Source organism: Wyeomyia smithii, chromosome 2, assembly GCF_029784165.1.
Source record: "Wyeomyia smithii strain HCP4-BCI-WySm-NY-G18 chromosome 2, ASM2978416v1, whole genome shotgun sequence".
Taxonomy (NCBI): domain Eukaryota; kingdom Metazoa; phylum Arthropoda; class Insecta; order Diptera; family Culicidae; genus Wyeomyia; species Wyeomyia smithii.
In genome coordinates, this window is record NC_073695.1 from 125,637,211 (window position 1) to 125,661,404 (window position 24,194).

The 24,194-nt window shown below is 42.4% G+C and overlaps 2 protein-coding genes across 3 annotated transcripts in view; both read right to left on the reverse strand.

The window, feature by feature from the left end:
* Positions 1 to 24,194, reverse strand: part of LOC129725612 (cytoplasmic tRNA 2-thiolation protein 1) — a 70,985-nt gene that overhangs the window by 11,808 nt on the left and 34,983 nt on the right. The window lies entirely within an intron of this gene.
* On the reverse strand, positions 21,243 to 22,685 carry LOC129719870 (uncharacterized protein K02A2.6-like). Its single transcript, XM_055671286.1, has one exon. It carries the CDS (start codon positions 22,683 to 22,685, stop codon positions 21,243 to 21,245), a length of 1,443 nt encoding a protein of 480 aa, XP_055527261.1.

A 24,194-nucleotide genomic window follows, 5' to 3' on the forward strand; every position in this document is an offset into this window, starting at 1 on the left:
CACAAGAAGAGGCAAAACATTACGCGGACACGAACGGTTATGAAGTGGGTAACAGGTAATAAAAGTAAAGGAAGGTCCAGTCGTGCAACGTTAACTAGACAGAGAGGAGCATATATGCAGAGATTGTTGAGACAGAGACGAAAAATTATATGCATAATTTTTCTACCCCGACTCGGGGAAGATTGTTACCGATCGCTTTCAAGGCGATCGGCCCTTGAAGCGGGGGCCTAGTGTGGTTGGTAACGTCTCCGCCAACCACGCTCGACGCCTGGGTTCGAATCCCACCGCCGACATAGGTGTCGATGGTTGTGAGGTGGCGTGATCCACTCACAACCAACCCAAACTGGTCTAGATTCAATCCTAGCCGACACCGGGAGATTTTCTGAGGCGAAAAATCCCTGGGATCACGCCTTCCATCGCATGAGGAAGTAAAGCCGTTGGCGCCGGTCCGTTAATAAACGGGTCGTGAGTTAGGGACCTGGGTGTGGAGTCGCCTCCCTGGGCGTCGGTAATTGGCCACAACAGTGGCGGAAATAGACCGACGGAAAATAAGCGAGAATAAAAAAAAAAGGCGATCGGCCCAATTAAGGATTTGTTTAATTTGTAGTATGTAAGTTGTTAATATTTGTTTTGTTTTTGGTTGACTCATTATTATTGTTGTTAGCTGTTAATTTATTTTGTTTTCCAATTATTGTAATTTTTGTTTAACATAGCTTTAAGTTATACTAAACATACTAACATAAACATCATAGTTTACTCCATAATTAGGCGTCGATAATTTGCGAGAAAAAAAAAATGTTGTGTATTGTTGCCGCTTGTAAGCCCGTGGATTTCCCGCCGGTTGACAATCTGGGAATAAAAGAGGCCTTTGGAGCCCACCCCAGAACGTGCAGACCAGACGTTGGGGCTTTTGACGTGGTTCCCAAGAGGCCATCAGAAATCCCAGAAGGCGGCCACACCTTACAGGCAGTTACAAAAATACGAGAAGCGAAATGTACCGGAAAAACCGCAACGGAAAAAGACGGCAAAATAGTCCGCACTAGAAATATCCTAACCGATAAAAATAACCGCTAACCAAAAACAACCCTGACAAAACGCCACCCAGGTGCCGAAAGAAGCAAGAAAATATATGACATCAAGATCGCTGCATCCGGGTAAAGGAAAAGAGAGAGAAGAAGAAGAGAGAGGGAGATCAAGGATTGGGAGAAGGTCGATAGTAGATGACAGACGTTGGAGACGAGGACCATTAGAGTTCGAACCATCAGAGAAGACACATGCGAAAATTTGAAAGTGAAAAACTAAAAAAAAAAGTATAGTTGTCGAGCAGAAGAAGACGATAGCGCCGGCTGTCTCCAAGTGGACCGGATTGCATCGTGGAAGAGGACAAAACGTGGAGAACTCGGATGTGTTCCGTGCGTATTACCAGGCGGAAACCGCCGTCAACTTCTCTTCGCCACCCCGACCAGGAAAACATCTGAACGAGCCAGTTCAGCGGGATAGCGATCGTCGAGACGTCCCCAGAAGGAAAACGGCGAGATATCGGCGGAACGTGGAAGCGCCGCCATCATTGGTTGACCGTTGATCGGTCAAGGTACGTACCTCTCTCCCTCCTCCCCTGCATGTCGTCGATGGGCCCCAACGCGTCGTGAACGGTACCGCATCATGAAAACTTAAGTCCAGAATAAAGAAGTAAAATGAACTTTTCTCTTTAATATTAAATTAGAGCCAATCCCTTATCCGCTAATCTTTCGTTGGTCCGCTTTGCCTGATTGAGAACGGTTTCATCGCATAGTACTGAGTCCCCCCCGAACACGCTACGACCCTGAGAACGTCAGGTGAGCCAGCTGGGCAGTGTGAGGCAACTCAAACTTACAACTTGTATATTACCACTTCCTCTTGACTTTAGGTTGCCGAAAATTATAGTGTAGTATGATGCTAAGGTGTGTTATTTCAATGATGCATGCATAGTTTTCTTATATTCATTGAAATTTTCAGATAAAATGCGTAAAATGTTAACGGGTGGGCCAAAATATGCATTTGGGCCAAAATACCCCCGTTACCCTACCGGTCACTGTATGCCAAACATGGACCAATTAACAGCATCATGAACGCCTACAACAAACACTGCGAGATTATAGACGTTACCATGTCCCGATACGCATTGAAAAGCGCATTACTCAATAGCTTAAGATTAACGTATGCATTAGAATTGCGGTCTACATTGATTAACGAAATAAAGGAATTTTATTGTGCCTGCTCGACACTGTTCGTGTTTTGTGAATTCTCTAGCTTTCAAAATATTTACTCCCCGGTTAATTTTTAATAATTATGCTAAATTTTCGTCACGAAACACGTCCGGAACGATAAAATGAATAATGATTGCTTTGGTAATTTGCAAATATATTATGAAAGTTGTATTGTATTTTTATGCTCATACGCATTATATCTAACTATCGGGCTTGCATGCATGTTGCCAAATTTTTAATTTAATAGGAATATTTTCTTTTGCGCCAAAGAAAACGACGTCACTTCCGATACTTTGTTGCTATCCCTGTTCTTGCGCCGGTTTTCGTAATGTAATTGATAATGTTGATTGTGAATGATAGTAATATTTCGGGCCCCGAAAAAGTAACAAATTGTCTACATGAAAAAATTGATTGTCGGATTTTCTACTCACCAATCTACCCGAAAAAAAACGGATTTACATAAACTTCGGCCGTTACCCGTGTCAATACCTTCCAAGAGGTCGTATTATCTACGTATAGATCATACCACAAAAGATCAAAGTAATGGTCGCAGTGGTCCAAATCTTACAAAAAAAAGTTAAAGGGTATGTGCTTGAGTGCACAAACGTAGGCTTGCCGTGGGACTATGGTGGGCAGGCCCGTAGCTACCGGGGGGCTTACCCCCCCGCGTTTGCATTGCCCCACCACGCAATTTCTCATATATTTGATTGTTACTAGGCACAAAAAACCAAAAGAAAAATCTGAAATATAAGAAATAAGCATTATTGAATAGTCTCCAGTTTTTTTTTTTGTTTTACCGATATCAGTCAATTTTTGTTTGTTAAGAACAATTGCACCTGGCATTTCATAATGCCATTAAATCTCAAAAGAACCGTGTTCAAGTTCGATCAATCAAAACGGCCGAACTCAAAAAATTTAAATTACTCAATCTTTTGATGAGCCCGCCTGATTCGCGGCGAAGTTGAAACTGACGATCCGCATACTTCCGTTTCGGATGTCCGGTCCAGCGTCTGGGAGTGAAAATGTCAGTTTTTTTTTAAAAAAATGTGTCATTTTAATGAAAGAACCAATCACAGTTTAATATGTTTGATAATATAAGAACAATGCAAAACAAGTTTTGCTGCAAAATTTGACCAGTTTTTCCAGAAGTTTTAATTTCTCACTTTTTGATTCCTTGGATTGAACAAATCGTGGGCAAAAAATGACACACAAGACAAGTTATTTCAAATATTAAACTTTCAGCCAGTATCCAAACTCCCTGCAGTGTGCTTCTTGTGATTCATGTTTATGTTCAGTTCAATTATTTTGGCAGGACTTTTCCACACCTCGGAAGCATAACCCAGTCCATTACCTGGCCCGGACAGCTATGTTCCAGTTAGGTCCGAAATGAAACCGGACAACAACATTGATCAAACAATGCGAATCATAAAATTTAGAACTAAGGCTGACGGTTGAATCGGTCCATTCTCTCAATATTTCTTCGCGAATAGAATCTCTCAGTATCTTCGATTTCGAATGATGCGACCCTCGAAGATAGGTCTCTAACGCTGTAATTCTGTAATTTGAATAAGAAAATTCTTACGGGACACCACTAACGCTTATTTGAAAATAGATGAGCTTCTGAATCTTTTGGTGCTAAAACAATTGAAATAGGAGGAGAACTGAAAAACTGATAAGAATTTCAATTTGGGTACTCCGTGTGACGCGTAAAAGTACTTTTTTGTCGAGCACATAACGGTTTTAAACTGCTTTCTCTCCAAAAAAACGTTTACTTAAAAAAATTCTGCCATAGCCATAGTATATAACACACACCAAACGTACCAAAATACCATACACAATAATCCATGAACATTTCACAAAAAAACCACATACACCTGTCATAAACCACAGCATACAAATACCAATACCCACATGAACTGCCCATAAATGCATAACAGTTCCAGATAATTTCTCATCATTTTGAAGTAGAATACTTCTCTCAGGAAGTTCGGCTACATAGGGATGTGAAATGAAAATCTAAAACCGAAAGAAGTGAAAAACATGTCCAATTTCAAATGCTAATGAATCGGTTAGTATTCGATGGATTTCCTTCGTTCTTGCAGCAATAGATTGGAAAATCTTCTAAGATTCTTCCCAAAATAAGATAATTGTAATTTTATTATTCACACTATTGTACTATTGAAAATAGTCAAGCCTTGTCAAAACGAAAATTTCGACCCCTGATTGGTCGTTATATGCTTGCTTCCCAAGCACGGTCGACAGAATCATATACCTTGCAATTGAAAACATGCTATTTGGCCTATATAAGAGCCTGTTTCAGCCAGAGCCGCTCATAATAGTTCTGAACAGCGACGACAGCAGTCCCCCCTTAGCAGCAGCGGGAGCGAGCAGTGGGTACCATCGATAGCGAAAAGCGGCCACAACTGTGGCATGGCTGTGGATAAGCGTAGCAGTTCCAGCGGATCTCACCATCGATAGCAGCAGGGCCAGCAGATGCAGGTACAGTGGATACCAATGGCGGCCACAACTGTGGCATGGCTACGGATAGTGTTGCAGTTGTTCAGCAGTTAGGCCAGCGTATAGCGGCCACAACTGTGGCATGGCTATGCATAGCGTAGCATCAGACAGCGACAACGGCAGTCGTCCTTCCTCAGCAGCAGCACTAGCCCTGTGGTTGGTCACCACGTCTCAGGAGCAGCGCGGTTTTTCTCAGCGTGTGTCGCCAGACAGCCATTATTCCCCCCGTGTTCGGGCAGCATGATGATTGTCATCAGGAAATCCAGTTTCGGAAATCAAAATGCCTTTTTGAAGGCAAATAAACAAGTCATTGAAAGTTAATAATTTTTATCAACGCAAGCAAGCATTCTGTGTTGCATCCTAGCAATTTAAATTTGTCGCACCCGTCTAATTTACTGAAAGTGAAATAGCTTCCACAGTGCATGTTGTCCGTGTATCTTAATTCCCCCAATGTTAGGGCAGCTCAAAGGTTGTAATTAGCAACCGATTTTGAACCGCAACATGCTTTTTTCAAGGCAAATAGAAAAATAATTGAAGGTTAATAATTTTCTGGCATCAACACAAGCAGACATTCTGTGCGGGATGCAATCAAATTCTGTTGTAGTTGTCTAATTTTCACTTTATTTAGTAAACCCCCCACTGCAGGGGCAGCGTAAAGGCTGCGATCAGCATGACCTACTTTGAATAACAAACGGTTAACGTTTATTCACTAAAAATTCATCCAATGCAAAACAGGTTTTTGTCTGAGTACAATAATTTGCACAAAAAGACATTAAAAATTTTACCGCATTATTAGACGCGTTTCTCCAGTCATGCCTCGTGAACGTGAAGGTTCCCTATCACAGACATAGATTTCGTGCTCCAGCACATTACAACACGTGGAAATTGTCTTTTTACTAGTGCAACATTTCTTGGAAGTGTTTTATTATTCTCGGGTAAGAGACTACGAGTGCATTTTGAAGTAGAATACTTCTCTCAGGAAGTTCGGCTACATAGGGATGTGAAATGAAAATCTAAAACCGAAAAAAGTGAAAAATATGTCCAATTTCAAATGCTAATAAATCGGTTAGTTTTCGATGGATTTCCTTCGTTATTGCAGCAATCGATTAGAAAATCTTCTAAGATTCCTACCAAATGCAGGAAATTGCAATTTTATTATTCGTACTATTGTACTATTGAAAATTCTTAAGCCTTGTCAAAACACAAAATTCGACCTCTGATTGGTCGTTATACGATTGCTTTCCCATTATTTGGCCTATATAAGAGGCTTCATCAGATATTTAACAAAGATTTCATCAGATATTAAATTGAACAACTGAAATTTGAAGAACACAAATAAATATTTGAAGAGTTTATATTTTCTCGTTTTGCGCTATAATCCAAAGTTAATTATCTTAATCCACATGCATACTCTGACTACGTTTGCGTCGCTTAGTGGTTGGCTACGGTTATGCAGAACGCAAATGTCGGCGCGATGTGATTCGGCAAGACGAAATGTGTTGAAATGTATAGCTCTACTTCGTCGTAAAAAGAGCTGTACATTTCATCACGGTAAGGCGAATCGCATAGCGCTGCCATTCGCGTTCTGCATAACTGTAGCTTTTGTTCCGTTCCCGTTTAATGATGTCGTATTAAATGTGCATATTGAAATTTGGCAGCACTTCAACTTCTCATTTGCGCAAAATTTTAAAAATATTCAATAAACTTCATTCAAAATATCAAACAAAGAGAAATTACAATACTGCCAATGAACGGTCAACGTTTATTTACTAGAAAAAATGACTGACACGCAAGTAACGGGGTTATCTTTCTTGCAAAAGTATTCTACTTCAACCTTGCGGTCGTGGCTTTGCATACAACCTTCCTGTGATTTTTTGCTTAAACTCACTACTCACACACTCACACACACACTCTACTCACACACTACTCACACACACACTTCTCACACACACACACTTCTCACACACACATACACACTACTCACACACACACACTACTCACACACACACACACACACACACACACTACTCACACATACACTACTCTCACACACACACTACTCACACACACACACTACTCACAAACACAAACACAGACACACACACAAACACACAGATACACACAAACACACAGATACACACACACACACGCACACGCACGCATATACACACACACACACACACACGTTACTTACACATACACACACACGTTACTTACACATACACACACGTTACTTACACATACACATACGTTACTTACACATCCACATACACGTTACTTACACATACACACACGTTACTTACACGCTATTCACATATACACGCACACGCCACTCACACATACACACACGCTATTCACACATACACACACACGCTATTCACACACCCACATGCTACTCAGACACACACGCTTGATATACGACACACTATACCTACACTATCGGCAGCACCCAAACGGCTTCCAAGTCTTCCAATGGTCCCCAGTGCCGTCCACGTCCAATTTCGGGCAGTAATCCAAAAACGATATCTGAATAAGATTACCACTGGTGGGGTCCAACTCAGATCGAAGGGAAGCCGAACTGTCCGCCTTGTCGGTCGACCAGGGAATGATCTTCTCTCTCTCTCTCTCTTTTTTTTACTCAAAGTATATTTATTTATATTTTTATATGGTTACATATGGTTTACATAATAATTGTTTAGCCTTTCTAGGCTCTGCATCTTTGTTTTGAGGTTTGCTGGTTACTTAATTCTATAGATTTACATTATTTGTGTAGCATTTTACAGTTCATCCTTTATTGGACTTGTTTTTGATTGAAAAATAAATTTTTATAACCTACTTAACTACGACTAATTAACTTAAGACTAAGGTACCAGCTCGCGAATGATCTGGTGAGGTGACCTGGCGCAGGACTGGTAAGCTTGTTGGTGAAGGAAAGGGTGGATTTCCTATTAATGAGAGGATAGAGGGATTTGGTCAGTATGTTGCACTTGGTACCAGTTTTCTCTACGTGTGAACGAAATAGAAGCTTTTGGTCCAGGGAGAGATTAAGATAAACCACCTCACTTGACCATTCGATGGGAGTGTTATTGAGATGGATTCTCACATTGGCAGGCGGAACAAGTCGAGTCGAGAATGCGGGAATATAATAGCCTGGGTCTTAGCTGCATTAATGCAGATCTTCCAGCTGTTGAAATAGTCGGACAGAACATACAGACCCTCTTGTAGCCTACGCGTCAAGGCTGTAATCACTCGACCTTTGTAGATAATGGCAGTGTCGTCTGTCAACATAGACAGGGTACCACCACCCGGAAGGGGAGGAGCATCTGAGGTAAATATGTTGAACAGGATGGGACCAAGAAGGATACCCTGTGGAACCCCAGCATCTACGTTAAACGTATCAGAGGGAGTATTGTTGAGGAAGACCTGGAATGATCTGTTCGACAGATAATTTTTGATGGTCTTTACGAGGAAGATCGTGAAGTTGAATCACTGCAGCTTGAACACCAGGACATCATGCCAGACATTATCGAACGCCTTTTCGATGTCCAACAATGCCATGGCAGATGTTTTACTAACGGACTTGTTCCGCCTTAGGATCTGAGTTGTAGTAGCCTACTTTTAGGTCGTTGAAGAGGATCAGTCCGTTTTGGTTGCGTCGACTGTTGCTCCAGGCTTGGTGTTTTGCGTTGAGGTCACCCCCAATGATGAACTGCCCCTGCCTCCGAGTCAGCTTGATTATGTCGCTTCTTAGGTTCGTTGCCGACTCGTCCCTTACGTTGACTTGCTTGGGACAGTAGGCTGCGATGATGGTAATGGGACCGACTCCAGTGGTTGCTTCCAATCCCACGGCCTCGATGACCTTAAGTTGAAGACTCGGTAGCAGATGACAGCTTATTTCTCGCCGAAGAGCAACAGCCACACCTCCTCCAGAAGAATATGCTCGATTCAGCCGTACAAATCGGAAATCGGGAAGGAAGATGTTCACCTCAGGTTTGAGATGCGTCTCCGCGATGATAGCTATGTCTTATTTGTGTACGTTGAGGAAGTCAACAAGCTCGTAATTCTTGTTCCTGATGGAGCAAACGTTCCAGTTAGCAATCTTGATGATTTCACGGTCCATATTCGGAAGCGATCATCACCGCAGATTGCAGTTGATCGGCTCTACTTTTGCAAGTACGAAAAGTGTTGATGCATTCCACGACCAATGAAACGTATTGCTCCATGGTGAGCATGGGTTCGTTGTCAGTTGTGCCAGTTGCAGCTTGGGAGAAACTCATAACTGGTTTGGTGGTTGGATTCAGCGATAGCGGGGCGAGCAAAGGTTGGGGTGCCGGGAGCCAATGGCAAGGAACTCCTTTGTGTTATTTGGGGGCACCTTGCGGCGACTTGGTTGATTGCTGGTGGAAGTCCGCTTACGAATCTCGATGAACTCTGCGCGTTCCGGGCACGTTCTACTGGTTGCTTTGTGGGCAGCCCCACAGTTGGCGCACACCGGATCGGCGGTGTCCAACAGCTGGCAGGCATCGGGGGCGTGCGTTTGGCCACACTTGATGCAACGGTACGCCATATGGCAATTTTTAGTCCCGTGTCCAAATAGGAGGCAGTTAGAGCATTGAGTGACGTCACGATGCACTGGTTAGTAGCACTCCCAGGCTACGATGATGTGAAAAAGCGCTCGGATGGACTGCAGGTCCGCCAGGCACGTTGAATTTTTCTACAGGTTTACGAGTTATAATTGATCACGGTACTTCCGAGTTTTGTTGTGCCGCGTCATCTTGAGGATCTGGATTGGTTTGAGTCCTTTTGCCTTTAGTTCCTCCAACAGGGTGTAACCTTGAGGGGTTTTTCTGCTTCGATATCATGGGAAAAATATTCCACCTCGTGTTTCTGCAGTATCACTTGTACCGCCTTGTAAGGATTGTAACGACGAAACCATCAGTTTGTATCCCTTAGTGCACATTCGGATGGTGCATTTCAGTCCTTTGTCGATATAAAACACTGTTGCTTCACGTAGGCCTTCCGGGAAGCCTTTCACATAGAAAGGCGGGATTTTCTCCTTCTTCACTACTTCGGGATCCGTGGCGTTTTCCAGGACAGCGAATCTGTTGTTGGCCAAAAGCTTTTTAGCCGCGGGATCAGGCGTATTGTCAGACCGAGGCCGTTATCCGTACTGGAACTGGTTTTAATTTACCCATATTAGAGTTCACCGTAGCGTCGGTTTCCAACGCGAACACACAAACTTACGAACGAAGGAACAAAGCGAACGGAGCGAAAATAAACTACTGTACTGCTCAATAAGCTAGCAGAGAATGATTATGAATGATGATCTTCTCTCAACACGGAATGTCCTTTTATAGCGTCACTCAGTGTGGGGAACTTGGGTGATTGGGGAGAAACAAACACGTGGAAGCATCTTCGCTTTCTATCTTTTTTTGAAACATTGATTATTAATCAAAAAAAATTTTTTTTATATAATCAAGTCCGACGATTATCCGGAATGTTAAAAAAAATCTTTCCGAATAATTGAATCACAGAAAAAATATCCGAATTTGCGATTAACAAACATAATATTGTAGAAATTAAAATCCAAAACACGTGGTTTTCTGATGTAACAATTTTTCTCTTTTATTATCGATTATATCGACCGTTCGCGATACTGGTTTACAAAAGACTATGCTGGGGTTTCTGTTCTACCGTTAACCATTCTCAATCCTGTACACACTTATCACTTACACACACTCACGTTCAGGGCTGGGATAAAGGGAAAAATTACAACAGACGTAACGCCTCGACCTCACTGTTTGTGTTTCAGTGTAGCCAGTTTGGAACCTTTGATCTCCTCGATCATTGACCCACACTTAGCTCACTATCTTATACATTCAAATAACTTCTATCAATTTGTTAGTATGTGTTAGATCGAATACCCGCGATCTACTCGGGGTTAGTAAGGTACAAGTATAACAAAGTGTCTTACCCTAATGGTGTTGCAATTCTTATTGTACAGCTTTGTCATTCATAATGTGCAGCTTCACCCTCTGAACTAACCTCATTTACATCACGCCAGTCGGTCCACCGTTTCAATCGGGCAGCCTCTACTATACCGTCGTATGGTAACTGAGAAATCTGACCGTTTTCGATATCCCGAATAACGTACCTATCATTGGGAAGGACTTTGTGGACACAACATGGGCCTTTATATTTCGGAATTAACTTTTTATTGGTGCCAACTGTTGTATCGACGTTACGGATAACAACGAACTCTCCTTCAGAATATCTCACCGGAGGTTTGTGATCTCTTTCAAATGCAACTAAATTCCTCTTCTGTGATTCCTGGATATTGTTAAAAGCTACCTGCCGTATGACGAGAAATCACGAGAGACGCTCTTCTCGACCTTTTCTTTTAAAATTTCTGAAAGCACGTATACCTCACGCCCCCGTTGATTAGTACCAAATAACAGAAAGGAAGGGGTATAACGAGTAGTCGAATGAACAGAGTTATTGATAGCGTACTCAACCTTCGTCAATAGTTTATACCAATCGGAATGTTGTATAGGTTCAGATATCTTGGCTAGCATGGACTTAAGGACTCTGTTAACCCGTTCAATTTGTCCATTCGCCTGGGCAGAAGCAGTGGCAACTTTGACATGATCAATATTGTTATCCAGGAGATAAGAACCAAACTCGGCAGAGGTGAAACAAGTTCCACGATCACTTATGATCCGACGAGGACGGCTGAAATATCCAAAATACTTGTCAAGGCAAGCACAGACCTCTTTTGTACTGGTAGTGTTTACTGCATACAATTTGACATATTTCGTAAAAGCATCGACTATCGCAAATATGTACCTCCTTCTGAACGTACTCTTCAACCTTTTCCTTCATGTTCGGAAACCAGTAGTACATTTTGCAACGCCCATATGACAGATTTTCTCGAGAGCTTGTCTGATTACGCTCGATTTCATCTCTCGCGGAACATATAGTAGCATCTTATTATCCTGAGTTTGCCGGTAAACGAGACCATCTTCCAAAGAGTAGTTTTTAACTGGATCGATATCCACCTCGACCCCGATCTTTACGATGTCCTTGTCTCTATTTTGAGTTATTTGTAGTTGAAAGACAATGTCATCTGGGTTTACGGCGAAAATTAACTGATCAGAGTTATTGAAGGCATGGATAGAAACTTGAGGATGATGCCGACTCAGAGCGTCGACGTGGTTCATTAGTTTACTACTGCGATGCTGAATGGTGTAATGATAATTTTCAAGCTCCAACGCCCATCGAGCTATTCTATGATTAATGTTCTTCCTATTCAATGTCATAGCCACCGAATTGCAATCCGTTATAACTCGGAACGGAATGCTCTCTAAATATATACGAAATTTTCGTAGTGAATATATTATAGCAAGAGTTTCCAACTCAAAACTATGATATCGTGATTCAGCCGGTGTTGTGCGATGTGAAAAATAAGCTGTTGGATGAAATTTTCCATCGTTCTGCTTCTGGAAAAGGATCCCACCGTAGCCGTCTGAGCTTGCATCACAATGTAGTTCAGTCTCTCTACCAGGGCTGTATAGAGCCAAGACTGGTGTGGACACTACTGTCTACTGTCGCGGGGCATGGGTAAACTATTTATAGCTTCAATATGCGTGTTGTTTGGTCTGATGCCTTTCGCACACACTGAAAACCCGAGCAAATCCACTTGAGTGTAACCGAACGAACACTTTTTAAATTTGACTTCCAGTCGGTATTCGGCTAAGCATCGCAATACACGTCTTAATAAATCTAAATGCTCTTCGATGGTATCGGTCGTCAATGTAATATCATCCATATAAACTATGACGGTACCTTCCTTCATGAACGGGGCAAGGACCGTGTTAATAAATCGTTGGAACACTGCCGGTGCATTGCGAAGACCGAAAGGCATTTTCACGTACTCAAACTGGCCATGAGGGGTAACAAATGAGGTGTACTGAACTGAATCGGATGCCACTTTAACCTGATGAAATCCATTCCTCATATCGAGCACTGAAAAATATTTTTTCCCTTCCAATCTTTCCAAGCAATCATCAATGAGGGGAATCGGATAGCTATCACAGACTGTAATTTTGTTTAGTGGACGATAGTCCACGCACAAACGCTTCTCACCAGATTTCTTAGTTCTTAAAACAATAGGAAACGCATATGGTGAGTTACTGGGTCTTATTATACCCTCCGACAACAACTCGTCAACTATACGGTCCACTTCTCTCTTGTCGGAATAGGAGAGCCTACGCGGAGTAAATCTTATGGGTATATCAGAAGTCAATTTCAGCCTCATTTCGTAACTGTGCTTCTTCGCAGAAATCCGATTATGGTCTAGATAATCTTCTTCGATAATTTTCTTGATAGCATCCCGGGTAGGTGTGTCCAACAAAGGGTGAATATCGTATTGTTCGGAAAAATCCCCATCATAATTGATGGCGAAAATATCAGGTACTGTATAACCTGTATTATTAGGGCTACTGACGTCAGTCACATCTGGCTATGAACTATAGACACAATGCAATTTCGATTTTTGGTTTAATGAGATTAGGTGAGTATTGTCGTGAACCGGAGGCAAGGGCCTCACAAATTGTCCAGTTTCCTGCTGTTCCGAGCTCTCTTTCGGCTGCGCGATTACCCTTGGTCCTTGCCGCTTCAGGCGGTCTATCGCCATCGCAATGGAATCCCGCGTTTGCTGCTCACCGTCCATACTGCTGTCCTGTTTTCCGCTTTGTCCTTCTTCTGCTGCTGCCTGATGATGTGTCTCCATTGAAGTGTGTCACAAGAATCCCCGCGTGAGTGAAGAGAGCTTCTATTTATACCCAGCAAAATCAACTTCCCCACCTTCAGTCAATTGGTAATTTCCCCTTCGGAAATAAGTTCACACAGTAGGCTGAATGTTCGGAACGCATGAAATACGGGACAAGGTGATTTCAAGTAGGTATTGTTATATTTATTATTATCATTTCATTTATTTTATTAACGAAAAGTCTGCTGTACGCTACAAGTATGTATCAAACAGTGTAACTCCAAATGTTTTCAAGAATTCACGTCCCAGCAACAGCAACTGGGACGACGTACATCTTCAATGTGTGAGAACGCTTACGGTATGTGACGAGCACCGGAATGACTCCATACGAATATAAAGGAAAGTTGCCAACACTTCTGTATCCGGAAAAAACTTCCCTGGTTCGGACCGAGCTCATTCGAGCCGACGATCTTTGAATCAAATTAATGGGATTACCTGTATCGAAAACGGAGAGGAGGGTGTTAAAAAGCTGCACATTCTGCTCAGATAAGAATGCAACACTTACCATGTTCAATTCCAAAAGTGCCCCGCTCAGTTCGTCTGCGACGGAATCTCCTTTTGGTTGATCACGTACTATTTCGTCGATCAGGGCCACCTGATTTTGATTGCGAGGCGCTGGCTTAGGACAATCCTTAAGTTTATGTTGAACGGAACCGCAGCGGAAGCACGGTCCAATTTCCCGACGGGGCATGCGGAAAGATGTCCAATACCGGAACAATTGAAACATCGTACACTGGTGACGGAAGAATTTCCCGGAAGTACATCGCTCTTAGCGGTCTTCACCTTTACACTCGATGACACTGAAGACGAAACGTAATGCATCTCACGGAGTTGAGAGTAACGTCGTGACAGCTGCTTGAGATGTGCAATGTCTCTAGCCGGGTACAAAACAGCAATGTTGGCGGAATGATCACGGAATCCATCGATGATTAACTGCACTGTTTGTACTTCGTCGATGTCCGCTCGAGCAGCGATTTCCTGCATTTTGAGTATATAACCCAAAACTGAAGTTTTCGCAGAGCTAAAAGTCGTCTTCTTAAGTTAATCAATAACTTCTGCGATAGAACACACATGACCGAAATTCTCCAAGAAATGTTCGCGGAACTGCTTATACGTCGTAGACTTATCAATTCGTAATAACCACTTAGCTTCAGATCCTGGATCCATCATTCGCCGGATGCATTTGAGTTTAAAAAAATCATCTCCGTTTACTGCATCGCACGCTCGTTCAAAATTGGTGATCCATTTGTTAGCGTCATAAAAATCACTACCGAAAAACTTAGCAACGGAATGCTTGATATCCTGGAACTCCGCTTGCTTGTTTGAAACAACATCGGTTGACGCCAGTTCCCGACGTAGGTCAGCAATCATTTTCCGCTTCTGCAAGACGCGAATTTCAGCATCCAGTTCAGCCTCTTCATCCGGTGATTCCGGTTCTTCTTCTTCTGCAAAACTTTCTGGATTGCGTTCTGGTTGACTCTCGAAAAGTGCACGTAATGACGCACCGTTGCCGTCGTTGGGTACTCGACGTTATGCTTCTGTAGTATTATCTCGATCTGCTCTAGATAGAATAGTGTTGCCTTAGAGCAATAGTGGAATGTCAATGTAGTAGGATTACTATAAATGAAGCTATAAAATTATAGCACCAGTCTATCTCAGTAATAGCTGACTTCCGTTCGGTCTCTTTCCTGATTGACCGTCATCCAGTGCAGACGCACAAAGAAAACCATTGCATAATAAAGTTATTATTATTAGTTTATATTATAACAAACGCGTGTTCATTGTTTCCTCCCAACATATCAAGTTGGCGACGAGGATAAAAACGTAAAAGTTCAGTACTAGCAGACAGCATGGCAACTGGTGGAGCAACAGGTGGTGTGGAGATAAAGCAGGAAACCGTTCCTGTTATTCGAGCTGGCATGTTTGGCCAGATCGAACATTTCGTCGTCGGGGAGAATTTCGAAGAATATATCAACCGTCTGGAGATGTTCTTCCTTGTAAACGACATGCCGGACGAGAAAAAGGTTCCCGTGTTGGTTACAGTCGCTGGTCCAAGCCTGTACACGATCGCAGCTAGGTTGTGTGCCCCCGATGATCCCCGTACTAAGACGTATGAGGATCTTGTCCGTCTCCTCAAGGAACATTTAGCCCCCATCACGAATGTTGTCGCCGAAAGGTATAAGTTTCGGCAATATGAACAACAGGCATCACAAAGCATCACAGACTTCATCATCACACTGAAAGCCTCCGCCACGCCCTGCAAATTTGAAGCTTTCCTTTCAGATTCGTTGCGAGATCAATTCGTCGCAGGAATCCGGGATCAGTCTCCGGAAAAAGCTACTTACGGAACCTGACCTAGCCTTCGACAAAGCGTGTTCGATTGCTCGAAGTTGGGAAGCAGTATTGAGTCAGAATCAAGAGATGTCTGGTCAATCATCACAAAAGCTAGGAGTCATCAGGAAAGAGGTGAGTCAAAAGTCAGAACCGAAGCGTCAAAGTAACTCGGAAAAGCCAAAGAGCGAATCGAATCGTCAGATTCAGAAGTCAACAAAACAATGCTTCCGGTGCAGACGTCTACACGATCCAAACACGTGTCCAGCGCGCGAATGGACATGTTACACGTGTGGGAAAATGGGACACGTTTCTACAAGCTGTCGGTCGAAAAGTGCCCCAACGAAAAAATCCGGAGGAAACAACCGTGTCGCCGAAATGTCCGAAGCAGTCGACGTTCTCCGCCTGGAAGCCGAATCAATCGATGGCAACCAAAACCAGCCGAGTGATAGTCTCTCGATCCTGGAACAGTCATCCGAAAGCCCCCCACCTGGACCATTGAACAAGGTGGATCAACCGGAGTTCGTGTCGCTGGAATGCGATGGTCGTCAATTCGAATTCGAAGCCGATTGTGGTGCGTGTCGCAGCGTAATTTCAGCAGGTACGTATCAGAAGTTCTTTCCCAAGTCGAAGCTTAAAAGTACGTCATTGGAATTTGTCTCAGTTTCAGGTCAACGCATCAACCCCATGGGAACGCTTGAGGTCAACGTAACTGCCCCATCCGGAGTCCATGGCCGGCTGGAGTTGGTCGTGATCAGAACCGACAGAAATGTGCACCCGTTGCTTGGTCGTGACGGCCTTGATCTGGTGTTTCCAGATTGGAGAGGAACGTTTTCTGTTAAGTCTGTGGGTAAGTGTGAACAGTCCTTCGAGTCTGAACTTAGGTTACGTTTTCCAAAGATAGTCAGTGAATCTGAGAATAACGTCATTAATGGGTTTACCGCGGAGATTGTTTTAAAACCAGACTCCAGTACTGTGTTTCATAAAGCCTATTCAGTCCCGTTTCTACTCCGTGGCAAAGTCGATCAAGGCTTTGAGAAATTAGTTCAGGATGGTATTTTAGTCCCTGTCCGATCGTCGCTCTGGGCGAATCCGATCGTAGTTGTCCCCAAGAAAGATGGTTCAGTTAGAATTTGTCTTGACGGAAAGGCAGCGTTGAATCGCTACACAACCGTTGAGCACTATCCTTTACCACAAATAGACGAAACTCTAGCGAAACTTTCCAACTGGAAAGTATTTTGCAAAATTGACTAGTCTGGAGCTTATCTGCAAGTTCAACTGTCGGAACATTCTCAGACATTGTGCACGATTAATACCCATCGTGGGCTTTTTCGCTATACGCGCATGCCATTCGGCATAACTTCTGCTCCAGCAATTTTCCAGTCCATCATTGACCAAATCCTGGACGAATTCCCAGGCATTGCTTACATAGATGACATCATAGTAGGTGGTAAAACGATTGTAGAGTGTCGTCGTAACTTGTTTATGGTACTTCAGCGGTTGAATGACCATAACGTCCGAATTAACGTGCCTAAATCGAGCTTTTTTTAAAAGTGAAATCGATTATGTTGGGTATACCATTACGTCTGATGGTATCCGTCCAAATGAATCAAAGGTTAAAGCTATCCTTGATGCCTCTGCCCCGCAAAACGTGAATCAGCTCCAAGCGTATCTTGGTCTGTTAAATTATTACCATAGATTCCTTCCGAACCTGTCGATTCATCTTCGTCCAATGTACAATCTATTACAGAAAATCTAAGATTCGTGTGGTCATCTGACTGTCACGATGCCTTCCAAAAAACCAAAAGGTTACTTATCGAAAACGATCTACTTGAACCGTATGATCCGTTGAAACCGATCAAGTGAGCGGTTGACGCTAGTCCCTACGGTGTCGGTGCAGTTTTGTCGCACACTGTTGAGAATGTCGAAAAGCCTATTTGCTTTGCTTCTTCGACACTCACCCCCGCTCAAAGCAACTATGCTCAAGTGCATAAAGAAGCACTTGCTGTGATTTTCGGAATAAAAAAATTTCACAAATATATTTATGGAGCAAAGTTCAAATTGATCACGGACAACACCGGAATCAAAGAAATTTTCAACCCGTCTAAAAGTACTTCAGCGACAGCCGCTGCAGGATTGCAACGGTGGGCTGTAATCTTGTCCGGTTACAATTACTCCATTGAACATCGCCCTGGTAAATTTATGCAACATGCAGATGCATTGTCCCGTCTACCTTTGCCGTGTCTGGCGGATGTAGAACATGTCGATCTTGGTTTGAAAAAAATGTCCTCGGATGGACATGAAATTGTGAATCTCGATGTCATCCGTAGTCATCAAAAGAAGGATTCAATTTTGTCCAGAATTTTTGAATTTGTATCACGTGGTTGGCCTACAAATGTAGAACCGACATTCAAATCGTATTTTCAAGTAAGATATCATTTAGGTATTTATAACGAAGTTATATACTTCGATGATAGGGTCGTTGTCCCAGCTAGTTTAAAACTTCCTGTATTAGAACAGTTACATTCAAACCATGACGGAATCGTTAGAATGAAAATGTTAGGCCGAATTTATGTTTGGTGGAAAAAATTTGACAAAGATGTCAATGAGTTTGTTCAAAAGTGTCATGTTTGTCAGAAGCGACAACCTGTCTCCAGAGAAGTCATAGAAAGTAAATGGCCAAAATGTGAATGTTCATTTCAAAGACTTCACATGGATCTGTTTTACTTTGAAGGAAATACGCTATTGATAATTGTAGACAGCTATTCCAAGTTCATAGATGTTCGTCTTATGAAAGGTACGAATCTAGGTACGAATAGTCTACAACTAATTGAGCAAGTAGAATCCTTTTTCGCTTGCTTTGGGCTAACTGACGAAGTCGTTAGCGATAATGGCCCCCATTTAATGCGGCGTTATTTGTCAAATTTTTAGAAGCTAACGAGGTTACAGTCACCAAATCTCCTCCGTACCACCCCCAATCGAACGGGTTGGCCGAGAGAGGCGTGAGAACTGTGAAAGAAGTGCTTAAAAAGTTCTTACTTGACGATAAGCAAAAGTCGCTTTCGGTTGGATCGATTCCTCATAAACTACCGTAATACGCCTAGTACGGTGACAAATCGTACACCATCGTAAATGGTTATTGCGTATACGCCTCGTACGCTACTAAATACTTTAAACCAGCGTAAAGTCGAACTTGAACCCGCTCAATCCAAACTTGTAGTAAAAACAGATGATGTAATTATTCAATCCCCGCCAGAAAGTAAAAGTACTTACTGTATTGGTGATAAGGTCTTCTACCGCAATCATTTCAAGGAACTAGTCCGTTGGATTCCCGCAATAGTTTTGCAAAAACTAAGTCCGCTAACTTATTTAATTAGTGTAGAAGGAAATGTGAGGTTTGTTCACGCTAATCAGATTCGAAAATCAGACTTAACAGATCGATTCCACCCTACTTTACCTATGAAACAACCATCAATCGTTGAAAGCAACATCAAGACTGAGACGACATCTGTGGTTTCAAGCCAGAACCAATCTCAGCCGCCAAGCAGTGCGTCGCAGCATCCAAAGCCTAAGAAGAAACGGCATAACAAACGTCGACGAAGCGAGTCGAAATCACCCAAGGTGCGGCGCTCCAGTCGCTCGCAAGGACAACCGAGATAAAAGTACCCGAAGTAGTCATCGTTAAACTCGATTAAAATTATAAAATTAGATTTGGATAATCTATTGACCAATCCACCTAAAAATTATTGTAACTTTCTATTAATGATAAGTCGTGGAGTTTAAAAAAAATCGTTGTATGCAAATGAACCTTTAAGCCAGGAGAGCTGTAGTATTATCTCGATCTGCTCTAGATAGAATAGTGTTGCCTTAGAGCAATAGTGGAATGTCAATGTAGTAGGATTACTATAAATGGAGCTATAAAGTTATAGCACCAGTCTATCTCAGTAATTCGCGTTGGCGGTGTTGCTGATATTTGTTTGGTTTTTGCATGCGAAAAAGAAGGAAGGAAATATTTTTGCTTTTGTCATCACGCACATTTTGACAATTACATATGAGTGTTCACGTAGGTGCGAACAGCCTTCAAAATCTCTTTCAACGCGAATAACCCGAATTGCTGACTTCCGTTCGGTCTCTTTCCTGATTGACCGTCATCCAGTGCAGACGCACAAAGAAAACCATTGCATAATAAAGTTATTATTATTAGTTTATATTATAACAAACGCGTGTTCATTGTTTCCTCCCAACATATCAGCTCCGTCAGCAATTTCTCCAGTTCAGCTTTGCTCATTCCATCGGCCATCCTTCAAATTTCGAGTGAATCCCACTTCTGATATTGTAAGATTAAAATCCAAAACATGTGGTTTTCTGATGTAACAATTTGTCTCTTTTATTATCGATTAAATTGACCGTTCGCTATACTGGTTTCCAAAGACTATGCTGGGGTTCGTGTTCTACCGTTAACCATTCTCAATCCTGTACACACATATCACTCACACACACTCACATTCAGGGCTGGGATAAAGGAAAAAATCACAACAGACGGAACGCCTCGACCTCACTGTTTGTGTTTCAGTGTAGCCAGTTTGGAAGAAATAAAACAAAACACTACAAAATAAATCTTTTCTTTTCTTTTATTTAACTTGTATGATGCAGTGGTGTAACCAGAAATTATTTCTGAGGCGAAAAGGGGTAAAATCTTGAAGCATTTTTGAACACTGATTATTTTCACTTATTTCGAACATGTCCCAAACATGCCAGAAGTGACATAAATGATAACAAATATTCCAGAAGGGATGGTAAAGGTAATATTTCGAAATAAAAATTAAAAACAAACACCAAAAAAATAAAACTCCGAATAATCGAGTCCGACTTAGGTAAGTAACCTGCGAAAAATAAATATTTTTACACATTGAAAATTTCATAGAGTGCATTCACTAAAATTAGTGCACTTTGTAGAAATGAAAACTTGCAAAAATCGTTGTAAATTTGCCAAACATGTTCCTTTTTAGAATAAACACTGTGGTAGCCAACTTATAACACGCTCAACCTCTCTAAATAGAACCGGCGTTCGACTCGATAGACGTGAGAAGACTGTTCTTAAACCGACACCAACCGATGGCAGACTATAGGCCGAGATCATACGTAGGTGGGAGTATTAGTGAGAGCACTGCGTTAGGGGAAACAGAATAGGGTTTTCTGACTCAGTATATGAATAGACACGTCTACCACATCCCCTCTTTTAACCAAATTTTGAAACAATTTATTTGTAAACTTTAATATCTTCGATAGAGATTAATATCATCAAAATAATTGAATACTTATCTTGAAGGGCTATAACGAACTGTAGGTCTGCTGTTTCGCAGCGATCGCCGCGGAGGTTCTTGACCAGGGATGATGTCTGCCACGACGTCCGGGTACAATGAGGTTCCTGAAGGATTCGTTTCAGACGACTCTTGTCCTTCTGAGACAGCGTCGTCTATTTCACGCGTCGATTGCTCCGTTTCAGTGTCAGATGACATGTTCCATTTTTTCAGATGTGAGACATTTCGATCATACTGCTTTCCTGATTCATTCGATTGAATCGTAACGTTGGACCCATTTTTATCCACTACGGTAAACTTCTCGTTCGAGAAATTAGTGGATAACTTGTTCAAAGGAAGGAGGTTCTTCATAAGTACGATATCATCGGTGAAGATATTACTTAGTTTCGAGCGCCGTCTAGCGTTCTCTCTCTCCTTTTGCATCAACTTTTTGGTAGTATCTTGGTCCCTGAAATCAGTGGTTGGCGGAACGGTCTCAAGGTCTTCAATTTGTGGTATTTTCGATCGCAGTTTCCTCCCTTGGAGCAGTTCGCTTGGTGCCTTTCCCGTTATTGTGTGTGGGGTGTTATTGTACAAATCCAGGAAATTATCAAGTTCAGCCTTCCAATCGTCATGAATAGCGTGAGCGATTTTCATCCTTTTAAGGAGGGATCGATTTTGTCTCTCTACTTCGCCGTTTGCTTGCGGCCAATATGGCGAAGTGTGGTTGAGGTGAATACGATAAGTCGAACAATACTCTTTGAATTCTGTGGATATAAATTGTTTAGCGTTATCAAGCGTAATTGTCCTTGGTGGACCCCATGTTCTGAAGATACGTTTCAGACGTTTGATGGTGTCCTGGGCGGTGATTCGAGTCATAATTTCAATTTCAATGTATCTACTGTAGTAATCGATAACTACTAAAAGATACTCCCCCGATGGCATGGGACCCAGGAAATCCATAGCTATGTCAACCCAGGGCTTTTCAGGAAGTGCACGGCGAGTCATAGGCTCTGGAGGATTTGAAGATTGCACCAACTGACATCCTTCACACCTTTCACAGATTTTCACAGCTGTCTGATCGATTCCTGGCCACCAGCATCGCTCACGAAGCCTCCTTTTCATCATTGATTGGCCAGGATGCCCCTCGTGGGCCAGCTCACACATCCTGGAACGCAAAGAGATCGGAATAACCAGTTTCGTGCCACGCATAACCAAGTTGTTGATGTTAGAGAACTCCAGCCGGAACGGTCTGTATTGCTTCAGATCTTCTTGGTCCCATTTGTCAGTCTCGATAGCCTTGATCACTTTCTGTAGCTCCTGATCTGACACGGTAGCCGCTGCTACTTCTTCAATATCAATAGCAACCGCTTGTTGAACAGCCCTTATGATTTCTTCTGTTTCCGAATCAAAACTTAGCTCATTAACCACGTCCGAAAGAAACGACAGAGATTGTACCATTACTCGCCTAATGAATACATCTGTTTCTTCCGTCCAGTGTGGATCTTCTACATGTGCTGCTAGTCTGGATAAACAATCTGCTAGATTAGCCGAACCTTTTCGATAAACCACTTTGAATCGAGAGGCCTGGATACGCAGTAACCAACGCTCAATTCGCGCAGTTGGTCTAGACGTTGTTGTAAACAGTGTTTCTAGCGGACGATGATCTGTCCCAAGTTCGAATGTGATGCCCAGTAAATAGTTTTTGAATCTTTCGACCGCTCAAACAACACCAAGCGCTTCCTTTTCAATTGGCGGATAAGTCTTTTCAACCTCAGACAAACTTTTCGAGGCGAAGCTTATAATCCGTGGAAGGGAATTCTTGAACTGGATCAATACCGCACCCAATCCTACTCCTGAAGCATCTGTAACCACCAGCGTTCGATCATTTCGATCGTAAAAACCCAGACTACCTGCTGATCCTATGAGCGTTTTGTTTTTCTCGAAAGATATTTTATGTTGGGCCATCCATTCGAAATGAGATTCTTGTCTCAAAAGTTGACGCAGAGGATAATTAATTGTCGCCAAGTTTGGAATAAACCTAAACATATATAAACTAAGATACACATTCTGCGATAAAATAACAATACAAACGTATGTTACAAGACCTAGAAAGCTTCTAAGTTCTTCTTTAGTACGTGGAGCTCTGCAGGACAAAATTGCCTTGACTTTTTCTTCGCTCGGAGATACTCCATTAGCTGATAATTTGTGCCCCAGAAACACGATTTCTTGTTGTTTGAATTTGCATTTATGATCGTTTAACAATATTCCGTATTGACTCAAAACTTGTAATGTATGTTTCACTGCCGAGTCGTGTTCCTGTTCAGTCTCTCCAAATATCATAATATCGTCGATAAACACAACCGTATTTTTTGCAGCCAACTAGTATGCTTACCATAAGATTCTGGAACAAATCTGGCGCACAATTTATCCCAAACAGTAGGCGTTTGTATCGGTACAGCCCCCAGTTAGTGATAAAGGTAGTAACGTCGCGAGAATCCTCTGAAAGTTCAACTTGGTGGAATGCCTGTTTTATGTCGAGTGATGTGAAGAACTTGACATTTCGAAATCGTGATATCAGATCTTCAAAAACAGGTAGAGGGTGGTTTAGCCTTTGTATGGCTTCATTCGCTCTTCTCATGTCCACACACAATCGCAAATCGCCATTTTCTTTTATTATAGGAACCAGGGGTGATACCCATGAAGTTGGTGTCTTTACTTTTTCGATGACGTCCATTTCTAGGAGTTCGTTTAGCTTCTGCTCAACTTTCTCGAGCAATGGCATAGGGCAGCGCCGTTGAATGACAGCCGGCACAGTTCTATCGATAGGGATGTTCAACTTTATTCCCTTTATCTTCGGGAATGCTTTGGAGCTCTCAATCTTTCTGACTGACAAAGAATGTGTACTAGGTAATCCTATTTTCAGAAGCCCCAATTTTTGCGCTGTCAACTTTCCTAGAAGAGGCTGTT

Coding starts and splice junctions, on each gene's coding strand:
- LOC129719870 (XM_055671286.1), bottom strand. CDS start 22,685: ATGGTACAATCTCTGTCGTTTCTTTCGGACGTGGTTAATGAGCTAAGT.